The 17484-nt window shown below is 39.3% G+C and overlaps 1 protein-coding gene across 4 annotated transcripts in view; it reads left to right on the top strand.

Moving 5' to 3' along the window:
* The first annotated feature begins 904 nt into the window (after positions 1–904).
* The window catches only part of SNCA (synuclein alpha), a 49420-nt gene continuing 32840 nt past the window's right edge, over positions 905–17484 (top strand). The window contains exons 1-4 of one of the 4 annotated variants that reach the window (XM_039353408.1): positions 905–995; positions 5294–5439; positions 8160–8201; positions 11414–11559. In XM_039353408.1, the coding sequence (XP_039209342.1) occupies positions 5319–5439; positions 8160–8201; positions 11414–11559 (309 nt within the window). In that variant the 5' untranslated portion in view covers positions 905–995; positions 5294–5318. Of the gene's footprint in view, positions 996–1224; positions 1604–2073; positions 2094–5293; positions 5440–8159; positions 8202–11413; positions 11560–17484 lie in introns of those variants that run through there. The other 3 variants (XM_039353407.1, XM_039353406.1, XM_039353409.1) reach the window with 3 other exon arrangements.

The raw sequence follows: 17484 nt of genomic DNA, 5'->3' as shown, positions 1-17484 counted from the left end.
ATCACATGACCCGGGACACTGCAACTGTCTTAAATACAGGCCAGATGCCAAGTGTCCAAATTTGGATCACATGACCATTGGAATATTGCAACAGTCATTAGTGTGAAAAACGGATGTAAGACACTTTTTTCACTGGCTTTGTCTGTTTAGTCTGCTCTATACCTCCTTCCATTCATCTTCCCCTAATTTCTAGGGTTTTGAAAGTTTTCTCCCTGATCCTACATGCAATATGTTATTTCATACACTTGAGACAAATGCCCTTGCTCCTTTTCTTCTCACGTTAAAAATCCCTAATGTCCTAGTCATTTCTCATGGGGAAGGCTTTCAAGGCTTCCCTTTACTTTGATTGTGGTCTTCTGCCATTTTTCCAGCTCTAATTATATTGTTCTTCATAGGGGTGTCCAATCTTGGCAAGTTTTAAGACTTGTGGACTCCAACTCCCCGAATTATCCAGCCAGCATGGTTGCTGAAGTCCTCAAGTCTTTAACTGGCCAAGGTTGGGCTAGACCAGGGGTCTGCAACCTTGACAACTTTAAGACAACTTTAAGACTTGTGGACTTTAGCTCCCAGAATTCCTCAGCCAGCTATCCGCCACAAGATGTCTTCCTTGCAATTTCCCATCCTTTTGGTTTTACCTCAGCTTTTTTCTCTCCCCCCCCCCCCCATAGTCAAGAAAAGGACATTTGCGTCCTTCCAGAATGGCTCCTTCAATCATCAGGCCTGTTGCTGTAACACAGGGGTAGTCAACCTTGGCTCTTTTATGACTCGTGGACTTCAACTCCCAGAATTCCTGAGCCAGCTAAGTTGAAGTCCACGAGTCATAAAAGAGTCAAGGTTGACTACCCCGCTTTAACAGGTGGAAATAAACGAAGAGAGGAATAAAAGGGCGCGGTTAGCCACCAAGGGGAGGAGTTTTAACCCTAAAAGCAACAGTGCCCACCAAATACTTCTCTCTTTTCTTCCCCACCCCCTCTTCTTGCACGGGAGCAAAGCAGGTAGCGCTTTCCTTCCCTCCCCCCCCACCCCCCCCGCCGCCGCCCCAGGGTTTCCCGAGGGATGGGCAGGGACTGCGAAACTGGAGCTCGGCTGTCTTTTGGAGGGGGGGGGCGCTGCTTGCCACCGGGCGGAGTCACGGGAAGATGGAAAGACCAGGATGGGGAGGGCGAGGGAGCTGATGGGCGCTGCCTGTCTACCTGACGAACCAGCACAAAGAGCGAAGGAGAAGAGGCACGCTTGCTCTTCCTTCCCTCCCCCCGCCCCCAGCCCTCGCCCCCGACGTTGGAGCCGCGAAGCGGGGCGCAGTTTTCTCTCCGGTCCGCAAGGGGAGCCTTCCTGCCTTCCCTGCGACGTCCTTGCCTCGCCTGGACTGGGAGCCTGGGTACGACCGACTGATCCTTAGGCGGACCTCGGCAGTGATGTACTGACCGCGGAAGGGGAGCGCGGGGTGCCTCTTTGGCAACTCTTGGGGCGCTTTTCTTCTCCCCTCCCCCTCTTTTATTCCAAGCCTCCTTTGCGCTCTAAATTAAAACAGCGCTGAAGACTAACTGTTGATCCCCCGAGCAAGGCGAAGCGGCGCGAAGCGAATAAACCAGAGGGGGGGGGGGTAAGTAACTTACAGGGATCTCTAGGGAGGAGGATCGCAGGAGGCTGCTAAGGGGAGGGCTCGTTGCACTTGCCTACCCGGGGGGTAAGTACGCCTAAAGCGGGGCAGATTTTTCACGAAGACCGAGAAGGGAGCTGCAACAGGGTGTAATGTTCGTTCACTCGGAGCCTCGCTGTGTTGTTTGGATCTGGCGATTATGTAAGCGTGCAAGGAAAACTGTGCCAATTCGGTGCATGCTCGCTTTCGGAGTAATTCCTTCGACATGGGCAAGACTTTGAAGGAAGTATCTAAGATTCTTAATTAAGCTTCGGCACGGAAGCGAATAAATAATCAGCAGACGTGGCTGTGGGGGAAAGAAAAATGAGACTGTTAATAATAGATGTCTCAGTTAACACCTCAAGGATGGCCAGAGCGGTGCAACTGGGGAATATCGCCTGGTTGATGCTGAACCAGTTTCATGCTGCATCTTTAGGGACAGAGAAGAATTGAGGTAGCTAGCTGAAACATCATGTCTGGATAAGCAAAACTTCCTTCTTGTTTTAGTTGCCTTGTTTCTTTGGATGGAACTCCTGAGAAAAATAAGCCATGTTAACATGCATACATGCCTTCTATATACCATGGTGGTCTCCAGATGCCCTGAACCAGAGTTTCTGCTATCCTTGCCAACCCAGGTGGTTTGGGTGATGGGAAGTGTTTTGTAGAGCATTTTAAAGGATGCCAGAAGAGCTGGGCTGGTTTATGATTGGGGTTTACTTTCCTCCATTTCTTTGGAAGTGTTAGCATTTCACCAGCTTTTCAACAGATGGTGGAAATATGCTGTGTCCTTCTCATGGTGGTCTGGAATGCAGGATAAAGAAAAGGGATTTCATCTCCTTTAACGCTCTTTAGTTGCCAATAAAAAAGACCTTGACTCTAACATATTGGAAATTCAGTTGCACCCATTCTGCTAGAACGTCTTAGAGGCAAAACATCTCCCAAATAGTTAAATAATGATCATATCTTACTGTTTCCCTTGTGTAAGAGACTTGTGTGGGTGAGAAAGACAAAAAAAAAAAAAATAGAAATTAGCAAGTGCCTGTGATTTATATTGTCCCCTTTTCAAGAGGAAAAGCCAATTCTCCATTTCAGGAAACTGGAGAACCTTTGGTGAATCAAGATAACCAAGCCAATCTGAAGGTTTGCCTTAATGATTTGGTGTTCAAAGAGAAAAAAAAAATCTTAACCTCATTTCATTTATATACATTACATGTCCATCTACTACTTTCTTCCTCCCTCAGCCTTGATTTATTTGGCAAATGCTTCTTTCAGAGTTGATAGTCTAGCTTGGGTTCCACATAGGTATGCTGGTGCCAAGATTAATAATTTATCTAACAATTTAAGGGAGAAGCCAAACTATGACTGCCTCTGTTAGTTCAGATGATTACTGCATTTTGTCTTCTCAATTGCACTGCTGAGTGAAAAATGAATCAAAGTGACTGAGCAAGCCGAGAGGTTTGCTTCTACTTTTTCAGGATACAAAAGGATCTTTGGTTCTTTCTCAGATATTTTGCAAAATAAGGAATTGTTTAAAAACAAAGCATATTGTGGGGCTTGAACATGATCTCAGCTAATGTTAGAATCCTCCCTTTGAGACAAACTGAAGCTCCTCCTCATCACCTCATCCCACTTGGAGTTCACACTCCTATTTTAAAAGAATTACTCACAAGCTTGTGGTTAGGAAGAACTTACTGTGATATCAGATTATGGCTTTACATTTCTATTCTTGCCATCTTGGCAGAATTAGGAGACCTGATTTATTTTAAAATCTGTTTGAAAGACAAATGAGCTACAACGCTCCAACCACTTAAAAAGATATCGGGGTGTGGGTGAGAGAATCCTGGATAAAACTGAATTGCTGTAGTTATAAAGATTAATATTGTAGCCACTTTGGAATGAGCAACCTCCAACTGTTATTCCATATGTCTCAGTTTTTGAGTAACATTTGTTCTGAGATTTATTTGTGAGTTACAGTGCATGACATAGGCTACATGCTGGTGGCCTCATTCACTTATTAAAATGTAATTTAAATTAGTAGACTTAATCTCTTGCTAAACTTAGCTTGGATTGGGTTTCAATGTACTGTCTGGAATGTACCCCAAGATATGAGAGTGATCAATCATTTCCAATGTATTAATGAGATGTTATCTGACAAGTGTATCACAAAACCATTTTACAATATAGGAAACATTTGAGCTGGGTTCACATTGCACATTAAGCCATAATGTAGTCTGCTGAGTTTTGAGTTAGCATGTTGCATGACTCCAGTAACTGGTATTATGGTTTATGAATCATGATTATAACTTAAGAAGATTGTATGAGCCCAATTTTTGGACTAAGGTTTTATGTTTAGCATGTTGCATGAAGTCAGCCATTTGTGCTCATTGGCACACCAGGATTACAGAAATAATGGCATAGTGTAGTACGTAATATGTGAGTGTAATGATATTGCATTGGTTATTTGATTCCCTTTGTGGTTTAAATTCCAGGAATATCAAAAAATGAATGAACCTCGGGACCTAGTATAGTCTGTGCTCCTGTTTTATTTGTGAAAGTTGGCTTTTTTGTACAACCATCATTGGACGCTATAGTTACTAGGGGTCAAATGAGGTGAAGAGATGGTGTGAGTTTACCATTTAAAAAATTGGGCAACATATTTACAATTAAAAACTTAAGGCTAGAATGAAGTAGGAAATGAAATATTCAAAGATCTTTGCACAAACTCCCCAAAATTACACCACAAGGGTAAAAACAAGGGTGGTGGTTAAAAAAAATGCATTAAAGCAATCTTTACAAAAAATCAAACCACTTAAGAAGCATGGTGCAATAACACCAAAATGCAAAGATTTACAAGTCCATAAGAATGAAAAGGTCTTGCTTGTTACCCTGAAGGAACTACAGAGCTGCAAGTGGACCTCTTTGAGAAATGGGGGCAGCTGAGAGTCCTCTCTAAAGAGATATTGCACTCAACTACAGTGTGCCAGGATAACATGCAACAGATACCTGGTTGATAGAAGCCACTCATTCATCCGCAGGAAATAATCTCAAGTTGTTTTTGTGGCTATATACATGAAATACAGTGGTTCTAATGAGCATGATCCTGCCCCATTTTCCCTCCCTAATGCTTTGGTTATCTCCATATTTAGCCATCTGCATAGTTTTAGACCAAGGTGATCATGTATGCATAGAGCAGTGGTTCTCAACCTTTTTAATGCCACGACCCCCAACCAGTCGTAAGTCGAGGACTAAACCGGTCATAAGTCGAGGACTAAACTGATTGTAAGTAGAGGAGTACCCAACTGGTTGTAAGTCGAGGACTTTCCCTGCCCGGGAGCACCGCGCATGCGTGGTGCCGCCCCCTGCACCGGCCAAGGCGTAGCTGGCAAGCAGCAGAGATGGAGCAGGCCAACCACTGGCTGGGCCACCAGCTGGCCCAGCCCAAGGGAGGTAAGGCACCCACCAGAAAAGGGGAAAAAATGGCGGACAGCCTTGCTTAGTGACCCCCGTGAAATGGTCGATCGACCCCAAATGGGGTCGCGACCCATAGTTGAGAACCTCTGGCATAGAGGGATATGCCATTCCCTCCTAAACAACATGATGTTATTCTTTCTTAAATGACTTAACGAATTAAATAAAAAGCTATCTGTTTTTCAGTTCTGGACACAGACATATTTTGGCCATGGATGTATTCATGAAAGGATTTAATAAAGCTAAGGAAGGAGTGGTAGCAGCAGCGGAGAAAACCAAGCAAGGCATGACAGAAGCAGCAGGAAAAACAAAAGAAGGGGTCCTCTATGTGGGTAAGTGGTGAGACACTAAATCTGAAGTGTGCGATTTTATTTTTAATTTTTTTTTTTTGAGCCAAGGACCACACATATTGGCACGTCAGGAACCCATGCCAAGCACTGAGTGGAGCCAAGACAGAAAGAAAATATGAATGAAACTGAATGAAATCTAGAATCATAGAACAATAGAATTGAAAGGGAACTTGGCTCAAACAGGTGATTCTTACAGATCTAAATTTTATTTTTAGTGGTACACATACTTTCCTATGTGTCCCAATTAAATTAAGAACAGGTGACCCTTACAGATCTAAATTCCATTTTTAGTGGAACACACACTTTCCTGTGTGTCCCAGACAAATTAAGATTTCTTGCAACTATAGAGAGACTTTGGAGATTCATATAGATTCAAGGTTCATTAAGAACATGTGAAGTTCTGGGCTCTCAATTTGTATATGTATGTAGAATTCTTTAGATTTTCATCCAATTTTTGTCCAGGATGAGATTCTTACATTCCTTTCCTCAATTTACCTTTTCAAAAACCATTTGGGGAGAAAAGTTGTTTTGAAGATAGAGTGAAGCTTGGATCTCCTTGGTCTCAATCCAACATTTTAACCATGACAGCAATCTAAATCTTATGTACTGCTATTCTGAACAAAATGAGCAATCAAGATGACCTGTAGTAATATGTTCCTCCTTTAAACCAAAGGCATCATTACATTTCTTGCTCTGTTTGAGTAATAAACTTTTAGAACTGAAAATAACTAAAGCGTCTACTTAGTACATGTACTTTGGATGTAATAATATTTATTCCACTTAGAAATTAAATATCTGTTGTATTGGTGGATTGCTTGCATTTCTTCAAGGAGAGACCTTGAAGAAATCTTAAAGAAATTCAGAAGAGATACATTGCATCTGCGGGGAGTAGATTCATGGTTGCTATCCAGATTAGCAGGCCCAGATCTAACTTATAGAGCTAAACTAGATGAACACTGATGAACCCTGACTTTGTTGTCACATGTGTCTTAATACTTACCCCTACTCAAATTTGCCCTAATAGGTCATATCCTCCTCACCCAAATGAGAATAGATTACAAGAACACAAGCAAACAATCAGATGAGGGGATCCAAACTCATTGGTAGCCTCACATTGCAATGAACAAAGATATACATTCAGTTTTGCAGCTATTAAGATTGTTGCCTGAGCAGGGACAGAAAGAGCCAGGGAAATAATTGAAGCCTGGGAAACAGGCCCCTTGTCAGTCAACAGTAGTGCTGATTTACCACCAGCTTACCAAGTACTTAGGAACTGAGTGCTTGGCAGCACAATGAAACAACAGTCAATGACTTAATAGCCGGCCATCAACACCCCAATCAACAACTGAAAAGTCACACATAAATATTACACATTGAATAGCTCAAAGCACACATTCTACTAGAGACAAGTTCCCTGAGGACGAGTTCCAGCACAAGTCCAAAATCTTGAAAGACTAAATTTCTTGCCCCAGTGACCAATCCAGATTGGATCCTGCAATATTATCCTGGGATGTGCATATTTGCCTTCATTCACAATTGAGAATAAATTAGTCTGGTTTACTGCTTAGAAAAAGAGTTGTCATATGGCTAACAACTATCTGCTGACCTTTCAGAAGAGACCATCTAATAATATGAAGATGTCATCAGGAAGGGTATGGCCAAAATATTTTGATCCATTTTTTGGCTTCATTTGTTATTTTGAAGGATGAGAAAGGGGAAACCATTCCATCCACACCAAAGGCTGAGTCCATGTAGAGCAATTTCTCCATGGTTTTAAGAGGAGCTTACGAATGAATTTCCCTCCCAGTAATTTTTCAGTTCCATCCCCACCCCTTAAATTCTGAAAAAAGAAAGACAGTAACCAAATGGTTACTTCTCTAAGGATAAAATAACAAAAATGCAGCTATTTTACTGTCGGTGCAATCTTAAGGGATATGTGTGTATGCTTTGAGAGGGATGCTCCTGAAAACTGTAAGTTTCCTATTCCTGGCCAAGATTACTTCACTTTAATAATGTGATAATTTAGGAGTAGAAGCGGATTAATAGATTTATACTGGATTTATTTAGAGGTTGTTTTGATGGAATTCGAGTCCTTAAAGAAACTGAGCCAGCAGATTTAGCCGTGCCCAACCAAATAACTGTATGATTCATGCTTCACGGCTGGTGTGAAAGCTGCATTTTTCATAGACGTTGTTTCATTTCACAGCATGGGGCAATTAAAAGGCATAGCTAAATCTAACAAACTGGCATCTGGGAGTACTGTCAACATAAACCATCTTAGCACATTTATATCATTCGAATGCACAAAAGGCAAATGTTTAATGCATCTTTTGGATATGGAAGGCTTACGCATGTATCAGAAATTTTTTGCATTAATAAATTGTAATTTGCTACGAAAGACCTCTAAAGAATCCAATACTTTTCACCACAAAAAGGCTCTGTCCAATTAAATTCCAAAAGGCAGAGGGATTGGAACTCCATTATTCTCTTTGTGTGAACCAAGTCCTAATGTTAAGTTATAATTTGCAGTCTATTGTTTGGGCTACTATTTTATAAAAAAACAGCAATTTGTGTTGAACCTAGGATCAACAAGTTGTGTGAACTCAGCCTGGGATTCTTTAATTGTATCTTTACACTTCCTAAGACTCGTTCCATTCAGTTTCCACTGATTTTTTTTATTTTTATTTTTGTTGAATAAACAGGGTCAAAGACCAAAGAGGGTGTGGTTCATGGTGTCACAACAGGTAAGTCCGTTTCTATTTGCATTTCTATATCTAAGTCATCAATAAATCTTTTGTCTGTTTTTTAAAAAATAGGCTTTGATTTAGGAAGGAAAGGGTCTGCGATATGATCTGGCATTTGGGAAACAACACTATTGATCTTATCCAGTGGTGGGATTCAAATATGTGAACAACCGGTTTTCTGTGTAGATGCTGCTTCTGGAAGTCCATTCTGGGCCTGGGCAACAAAAAATTAGCTACCAGTTCTACTGAACTGGTACAAACTGGCTGAATTCTACCACTGGTCTTATCGGGAGAGGAATATTCTTGTAGATAGGACATTTGGAGATAGTACAAATTTGGTAGTACAAATCCAGTTTCTGATTGTTCAGACACATGACATGCCATCTGTAGTGAATACAAAGCCAGCAAAGTATTGGCCCAGATTGCATATCTGTTTTTGGGCAATAACCAGTGGGCCTCAGTGATTATTTTCATCGCAAGAGAAACATGTAATACAGAGTTCCCCAACCTTTGCAGCTTTGTGGAGCACTGGGAGGGGGGTGGACAGGGAGTGGTTCTGCATGAGCAGAGAGCAAGCGTGTGCATATGCACCCCATTTGCATAAGCAGCATGTGCACTCGTGTTCACGCAAATGGAGTGCATGGGCATGCACTCACCTGCTGACATGCAGGTGGGGATGCATGCACACGTGCTTGCCCAACACTTCTTCAGCCCAGTTCCAAATGGCTCAAGGCCCAGTAGTAAGCTGCAGTCTGGGGTTGGGGACCTCTGATATATAATGGATGGAGTGCTCCATGGCATCTGTAGTCTTTTCTCACATTGAAAGCAGCTTTCATACCTAGAATTCCTTTGATACACTGGCAATTGTTTAAAAATTAGTTATACACAGTTACATATGCTGGCGTAGGCTGTCACAGCTGGTATCTGTTGAGCTTCAAGGTTTAGTGAACATGGTCTAGAGAACAGATTTCCTGATGTTGGATGGGAACTGTGGCTGTCAAATTAGTCAGTCAGTCCCTGCTCAGTTACCTGTGATCTGCATAGCAGACCACTTTGCCTCTGAAGATGCCAACTAGAGTTGCTGGCAAAATGACAGGAAATCTATTCTCTAGACCATAGAGATATTATCTTCAGTGGTCAAGGATAGCCCTGGAATAGTAAATAGTTGCAATTTTTGGCGGTGTGCCACCAACAGCAGCAAATGACTGATATATATGCCTGTTACTTAGATTTCCAGGAATTCTTTTCTTAGAATTCTTTTCTTATAAAATAATTTGTGGCTCTTGTTGCTGCAGCTGAAATTCACGTCAGGCTCTCAGAACACATTTTGACCTTGCTTAGGCATCAAATGACAGCTGGTACAAGAGCAAATTTTCTTCCTTTTTGATAAAATATGGATGTAAGAAGGAAGTTCCAAAGCATTGGGCAGTTCTGTGTTCTCCCTAATTCTCCAAATCATTATATTCTGCAAAGTCTATATCAAAGGTACCTATAAATATTTGGGATTATAGCTAATATAATCCATAATATTAGTTATGTTGCTGTAGACAAAACCATTTGAATGCCCCTATCTTGCTTGTCTCTCCTCTATTTTCAAGTGACAAATTTTGTCCAATATATTTTGTTTCTCTTCTGCATTTACACCAGAGCTATGCTCATTGTCCACACACTGCTGTATACTGGTTCATTGGAACATGTGAATAATGTTGATACTAGCTTCCATGGAAATAGAACCAAAGTGTTTTCATCTGATGCATTCATTTAGCACAAATCTGTTATACTCCTGAAAGAGCCTTTAAGTAGGGTTGTGTAAATTATTTGCAACGGGGAGCTAATTCAGTGAAGTATCTATGATTTCATTTGTTAAATCATACTTCTGCACAGTGCAGAAGAGGCTTTAATGCCCAAGTAAAAAGTCTGTTCAATTTTTGAGTCAAGTCAACCTGCTCTGTATATTTGAATTGATTATATGAAGTGGACTCAATTCAGATTGGTATATTTTATGTTCAGGTTAATGGATTTCTCAATATAAACAGCTGGGTATAACTTTTGTAAAATGGTGGGCTGTGAGCATCATGGGATTGGAATTGTTCTGCCAACTTATTTGATGAAGGAAGATCCATCAGGTAGACCAGGTATAAGCAATGTATAGCAGTCCTCAATTTACAACAGTTCATTTAGTGACTGTTTTAAGTTATAGTGGCACTAAAAAGAGTGACTTATGACCATTGTTCACATTTATGATGGTTTCAGTGTCTCCATGGTCATGTGGTCAAAATTCAGATGCTTAACAACTGACTCAAATTTATGATGGGATCATGTGATCACCTTTTGCAGTCTTCTAACAAGCAAAGTCAATGGGAAAGCCAAATTCACTTAACAACCGTGTTACTAATTAACCGCAGTGATTTACTTAATTATGACAAACAAGGTAGCAAAATGGGATAAAACTCACTTAACAACTGTTTCACTCTTAGCAAGAGAAATTTTGGGCTCAGTTATAAGTCGAGGACTACCTGTATAAACATTGCAGACTACAACTCAGTCAGTTTGATTTCTAAAGCGATTAGAATGCCATCAAATGACAATGTGACATGAAAGGGCAGGATATTTTAATCCTTCTGGGGCTATATAGGGTGGGGAAAGGCAAGGGAAACTCCCAAGAATTACCTTCCCTTACTTTCATCCTTGAGACCACTCAAAGCATCTCAGTTTTTGTTTAGAAAGACTCATTGCCTTTTGTAGGTGTTCATCCTATTTTGAATTATCTACTAATGGCTTTGGGAATTTAACTGGATAAGAGTTTAAATGGATACTGCACTCTTTTATGATCTGGAAAAAATACAGCTGCTACAACATTGAAAAGTCGAGTTGATCTTTCTTTGCATATTTAAGCAAGTGTTATCCTGCCAGAAGCTCCAGCTGGAAGATTATTTTGGAATTTCAACTGTAGTTTAAATAATTTTTAATTTTTTTAATTTTTCAAATTAAATTCTCAAAAATTATGTGTAATTGTACCCTAGATACAAAATATGCATATAAGGCAAGTTTGATTTAACAGAGAGATGCTTTTGTGATTTTCTTTCTTTCTTTTGCATGCACAGTAAAATTGTATCTTGTGTCACCTGTGACTAGTCGGAGACAGCCAGATTGACCTTGAAAAGAACACTTGAGAATTTTTCTTCTCACCTTTAACATTTCCCCCCCTACAGTGGCTGAGAAAACCAAAGAGCAAGTGTCAAATGTAGGGGGAGCTGTTGTCACCGGAGTGACAGCTGTAGCCCAGAAGACGGTGGAAGGTGCTGGAAATATTGCTGCAGCCACTGGCTTTGTCAAGAAGGATCAGTTGGGCAAACAGGTTTGTGTGGTTGTGGATATTTCCAGAGATGTATTTCAGACTGAGTGTTTTCTTTCCTTGTGAGGTTTGGTTTTGGCTTTGGAAAGGCTTAACTAGATACACTTGCTCTGTTTTTCTTTGCTAATTCTTTATAATGTAGGCAAACCCACTGAATGATGGGAAATCCCGTTTATATTGCTTGCTTGCTAACTTCCTACCAGGGCCATTATATCCTACTTAACTCTGTTACTCATCACTCACTGGAGGGATCAGCACAATGCAAACCTTCAGGATGATACAGTAGAGGCATCACACTCTGATTTCAAACCATTATCATTCAAGGAGAGTTTGAATGGTTTCTTTGTCAATTCTGGGCAAGGCCACTTATAATTTCCAAGTGCCTTTTGTGCCTCTTCTGACTAAAATCCTGTGGTATGACTTTCTGCCCTTTTGAGGCAGAAAATAGGCAAACCTGTAGCATCAACCCTCAGATACAAAGGTGTTTTTTTTGTTTTTTTTAAAAAGATCTTCCTTCAAAATCATAAGGATGGGAGAGAATCAGAAAACTAATTCCCCTGCCTACATGTTTGGCCTGTTCCTGCCCTCACTGCCTCATCTCTACAACATTCAGTTCTCTTCAAAATGCCAAGGGCAACCCTGACTACCAAAAGATTGTGTAGTTCTATATTTAAATATAATAAGGGCAGTGGTGGGATTCAGCTGGTTCACACCACTTTGGCAGAACCAGTAACTAATCTTTTGTTGCCCAGGCCCAGAATGGACTTCCGGAAGTAGCAACCACACAGAAAACCATTTGTTCCCATATTTGAATCCCACCGCTGAATGAGGGAACTGTTTGTTAGAAGTAAAGTCTTCATCCTGGTTCATCCAAGCCGGGAATATATAAGCAAACATGGCGACTGCTTTGGGAAGAAGATTCTTCAGGAAAGTGCAGAGGAGAGAGAAGGGCTGAGCACATGGGGCAGTAGGCTTTTATACTCCCTCTAGCCTTGTTTGGAATAGTTTCTTGTTCCTGTGGCATGAACTTTTGAGGCTGTTTGAGTGTTTGTCTAGGCCTTGATATCTGTGGTTTAATTCTATTATCATATCCTGCTTCCCAGGTGATGGGGCAGACTCCTAGAGTTTGGGTGGGGTATGCAGATCTTCTCTTTTGTCTTCTTGATTGCTCTGGCTCCAACTTTCTGATGGTTTTATATCTGCATTTGTATGGGCCTAGCTCTTGCTTGGGGCAAAGAGATAGATTTGAGGCCAGGTTTGGTTTTAAAAAGTCCTTTTGAGGAAAAATATATTTTTTTCTGCCCTTTTTAATATTTCTTTCTCTGGGCTAACTTCCATCATGTTCTAAGATCACATCTGTCAATTTCAAGGCTAAACATGGATTGGAATCTATATCTGTTTTACCCTAGCCCAGTGGTTCTCAACCTTTTCTTTACCACGGACCCCATTTAAATACCCATTGTGGTCACAAACTCCCAAGACTTAACTCAAGATTTAAATCATAACATTTCTTTTTTTTTTTTTTTTTTATTGAAAATTTTTAAATTTTACAAAAACAAATCCCCTTCCCATACCCCCCCCAACCCTACCTCACCCCCCTCCTACCCAACCTCCCAAACCCTCCCCTGGACTTCCCAGAGCTGAGTACAGGCTTAATTGAGAAAAAAACTTAAAACACTTTTAAAACCTAAACAAATTTAAATACAATCATCATTCTATATAAACTCCCTCCAAAAACGCAAATTTAAACATTACTTTCTTTGAATATCTATACCTATAATGTAAAATCTAATTTCTCCCTCTTTCTTTATCCTAATACAAAAAAATAAATATATAAACCTTTGTTATACCATCAAAACTAAATACTCTTAGAAAACTTAAAGTAAATACATATTTCCTTCAATCTTCATAATCTTCTCACCTATCCAAAAAAAAACTTAAAAATCCTAAACAAATCTAGACACATTTAGTTAAACAAATTATTTTCTCTTAAAGATATTAATAATAATATTTAAAAACTTGAAACACTTTTGAATCCTAAACAAATCTAAATACAATCATCATTCTATATAAACTTCCTCCAAAAACACAGATTTAAGCATTACTTTCTTTCCTAAACAAATCTAGACATTTAATTAAACAAATTATTTTCTCTTAGAAATATTAATAATAATATTTAAAAACCAAATTTAAGCATTACTTGGAACTTAAACAAATTATACTCCCTTCAAAACACAAATTTATTAGAATCCCCTCACTGAAATAAACAAATTATAATCCCTTCAAAACACAGGTTTAAACAATATTATCATTAAAGGTTTAAAACTTAAAGATGAAATATATTATTATCCCAAAACACATATTTAGACATTACATAAGACATTTTCCAAAAACGATGTAAGTTTTACTTCTCCCACAATCTCAATAGTAAACTTCTTGTCTAAAGTTCTCATTCAATGTCCATAATTTTCTGTCCGATAACCAGTTGCACCCACTATAAACACAAACTTCTTATCTAAAATTTTCATTCAATATCCATAATCTTCTGTCTAATAGCCAGTTACATCTACTATAAGCACAATCCATATCGGTTTCTCTTGCCCGCAAGCATCGAAAAAAATGCGTGGAATTCTGCCCTTGAAGATCGCTCCAAAGAGTTTGTAAGTCCTGGTTGACCCACAAGCTCAGGAATCAGTACCTGTGAAACTTCCTCAACCTCCTTCTTCTGTTGGTCTTTCTCTTTACATTTATATGTTACTTTTTCTTTACATTTATATGTTGCACAAGTCTCAGGGACCGATACCTGTAAAACTTCCTCAGTGAATTCCTCCTTGTGTTGATCTTCACAATTATAAGTTGTACAAGTTATCCTCTGCCCGTTCCTCTCTTGTTGGTGCCCCTCAAGCTGAAATTTCCCAATTTCCATTTCAGGCAGCAATTCCACCCTTGAAGATTGCTCCAGAGACTTTGTAGGTCTAACTTCTCCCAGAGATTCAGAGACCTTCTTCTGTTGCTGCTTTTCTTTGCAATTGTATGCTGCACAAGTTGTCTTCTGTTCCTCAACCTGGACTTGTTGGGGCCTCTCAAACAAGGGTTCCCCAATTTTCATAAATATAGGCTCTTCAAGCTGTAATTCTACATTCTTTTCTTCCAAAGCTTTAAACTTAATAGATGGCGATACACATACCCCCAGGACCGAGGTATAAAAATCTTTTGCTTGAGAAACAGTATTAAGTCTATAACATGTCCCCAGGTGGTTCACCACCATTCCAGTCGGGACATCCCATCTGAATAGTATTTTTCTCTTTTTAAGTTCATTTGCTAGAAAAGCAAACTCCTTTCTTCTTCTTAAAATTTTAGATGGGATCTCCTTAAAAATTATAACATCTTGTGAAGCAATTTGAAATCTCTTCTTATTAGGCTTGCACAATTTCATTGCGTAGAGATTTTTTACCAAAGTAAATTACCACATCTCTTGGCAGATTCTTCTGTGCTGCCACCACAGAATTAACCCTGAATAATTTTTCAATTTCACTAAGTATTCCCTCTTTTTCTTTATTCAAAATCAATGCAAAGTCCTTTGCAACCATCTCTTTCAAATTTCCTTGCAAAGACTCTTCCAGGCCCCTGATTCTTAAGGCATATTCCATTTGTCCATATTGAAGCATAAGAATTTCATTTTCCATCTCTTTTTCCATACTTTCAATTTTCCCCTCCATTATCTCCACTTTTTCATCTACCTCTTCCACATGGGAGTTCATCTTTTCAAGAACAGAAGCAACTCCTTTTAAAGCCAAAACAAAGTCTTGTCTCAAGATCTTATTGTTTTCCTCTAAAATCTTTTTCATTTCTGCCCTAATCTTGAATCTATTGAAAATCATCTGCCCTAATTTGAATTATGACATGTCTTGCAAATCCTTCATAGTTGTTAGCTGACCCCCAGAAGAGGGTGAGACTGTTAATTTAGAAGCTGTAGAAATCCCTGGACGCTTTGGAGCCATCTTAAAAAAAAAACCCTTTAGTCCTTCTTAAAAAATTATAAAAATTCCTTCAAAAATCATAACTCCCTCCAAAGAAGGTCATTATAATAAAAAGAAAAAAGGGGGAAAAAAAAAGAAGAGAAAAGGAATTAAAAAAGCTTTACTCCTCCTTAAAAATTGCAAAAATTAAGCAAAAAAAAGGAGTTAACTCCATGAATTCAAAAAGAAAGAGGGGGGGAAATCCTTCAAAAAGGGGTCATTGCAATAAAAGGAAAGGAGTTCAGAAAAAAAGAAAAGAGAGAAAGAAAAAAAAAGGGGGAGAAGAAAAAAATAATTAAATAGAAAAGGTCCGTTCCATTTTTTTTAAAAAAAAAATACTTAGAGATACCAAAAACAAACACAAAGATTAAACAAAAATAATAATTCTAACAGTCCATTCCAATCATAAGAAAATAAAAAAGGAAAAGGGAAAGGAAAAAAAAAAAAAAAAGCACCAAAAAGCCTGCCGGTCAGCATTCTAACTTCCAAAAAAAAAAAAAAAAACACCGAGAGATTTGCCGATCGCCATTTTACTTTCCCTTTCAGCAAAGAAGGAGAAATAAAAAGAGAGAGTAAAAATAGAAACAAGTCTTAAAAACTTAAAATCCAAATAAGTCAAAGAAAGCAAAAACTAAATCCTCTACTCAGCTCTGTCCGTTTAAAAAAAAAAAACTCACCAGTTCTCTTTAAGCACGGAGGTGTTTGCAGCGGCTCGTTTTGTCCCTGAGGACAAAAACAGCTGGGAAGCGGAGACAAGTCTGAACTCCGTGGGAGCACTCCTTTCACCCCCCAAAAAAAGGACTTGGGGGGTGCAAAAGAGGCTCTACCACTATTCAGACACTCTCTGCCCCCCCCCTTTGCCCGGGAGGGGGATTTTGAACCGCTGAACAGCTGATGTCTGCTGTTCATAGCAGTTCTTACACTTACCCAGGAGGACGGCTACAAAGTAGCCGCCATCGCGCGCGCAAAATCCACCGGAAGACCAATCATAACATTTCTTCAAGCCTTCACACACATCCTGTGATGACATTGTGCCCACAGACCACAGGTTGAGAACCTCTATCCTAGTCTAATATCTTGAGTTTACTGAAGTATGGAAACAGATACTGTTTATGAATTCTGGATGTTTGATGAGTTAATCTTACTCTGTTTTGACTGAGAGCATTTTTCTCAAGTCTAACACAGGGAGAAGCCTTTCTGATCACATGTATCCAGTCCATTTTAACAGAGAGTCCCAGGGACTGAAACTGGCATATTTTACATTTTAAGCATCTCTTCTCTTTCTGTGGTTTGCAAAGAAAGTGAAAAGCAGTGTTGGCAATTAAAAAGCAGTGTTTGCTGCCTTAACCTAGGGTAAAAAAAATTTAAAAAAGACTTTTATGGTTAATCATTTGTCTAAAAGGATTGTTTTTGCACTTCCCTTTCAAGTTTTTAAAAACAAATATTGATTAAAGACTACATGGAAAAGGTGCTTTGCTATATAACCCATTTAGAAGCATTTACAACTAAGGTATAGCAAATCACTGGGGAGTCTGATGAAAAGCTGTTAGGCAGAAACCACAATGTTTTATTACTTGGAGATATCTTTCTGTATTTGTCAGAAAGGCGATTTTATTCATTCTTCCTCCAAAGCTTTTTGAAACCATATTGGCCATTTAGCAATGATAGTGCAAATACAATACCGTTAAGCTTGTGAACTGCTTGTGTGGCTTAGTTCTCACTATTGATGGAAATCATATTGGAATTTTTATCACTTCACTCTGCAAATCTTTAATTGCATTGACCCTTTTGTTCTATCCCCATGCCTCTTAAATTTTTAATTTGTATTTAAAGCCTCACAATCTGGAGTAGACTTTCCTTTCACCTCTGTTTTGGCCTAAAAGTCTCTAATTCTGACATTCAGTTTGAT

The sequence above is a fragment of the Crotalus tigris genome, unplaced genomic scaffold (assembly GCF_016545835.1).
Source record: "Crotalus tigris isolate CLP2741 ecotype Arizona unplaced genomic scaffold, ASM1654583v1 scf7180000018518.7366548510:968632, whole genome shotgun sequence".
NCBI lineage: Eukaryota > Metazoa > Chordata > Lepidosauria > Squamata > Viperidae > Crotalus > Crotalus tigris.
Note: the sequence above shows the minus strand (reverse complement) of the source record. Positions and strands in the feature narration are given on the sequence as shown.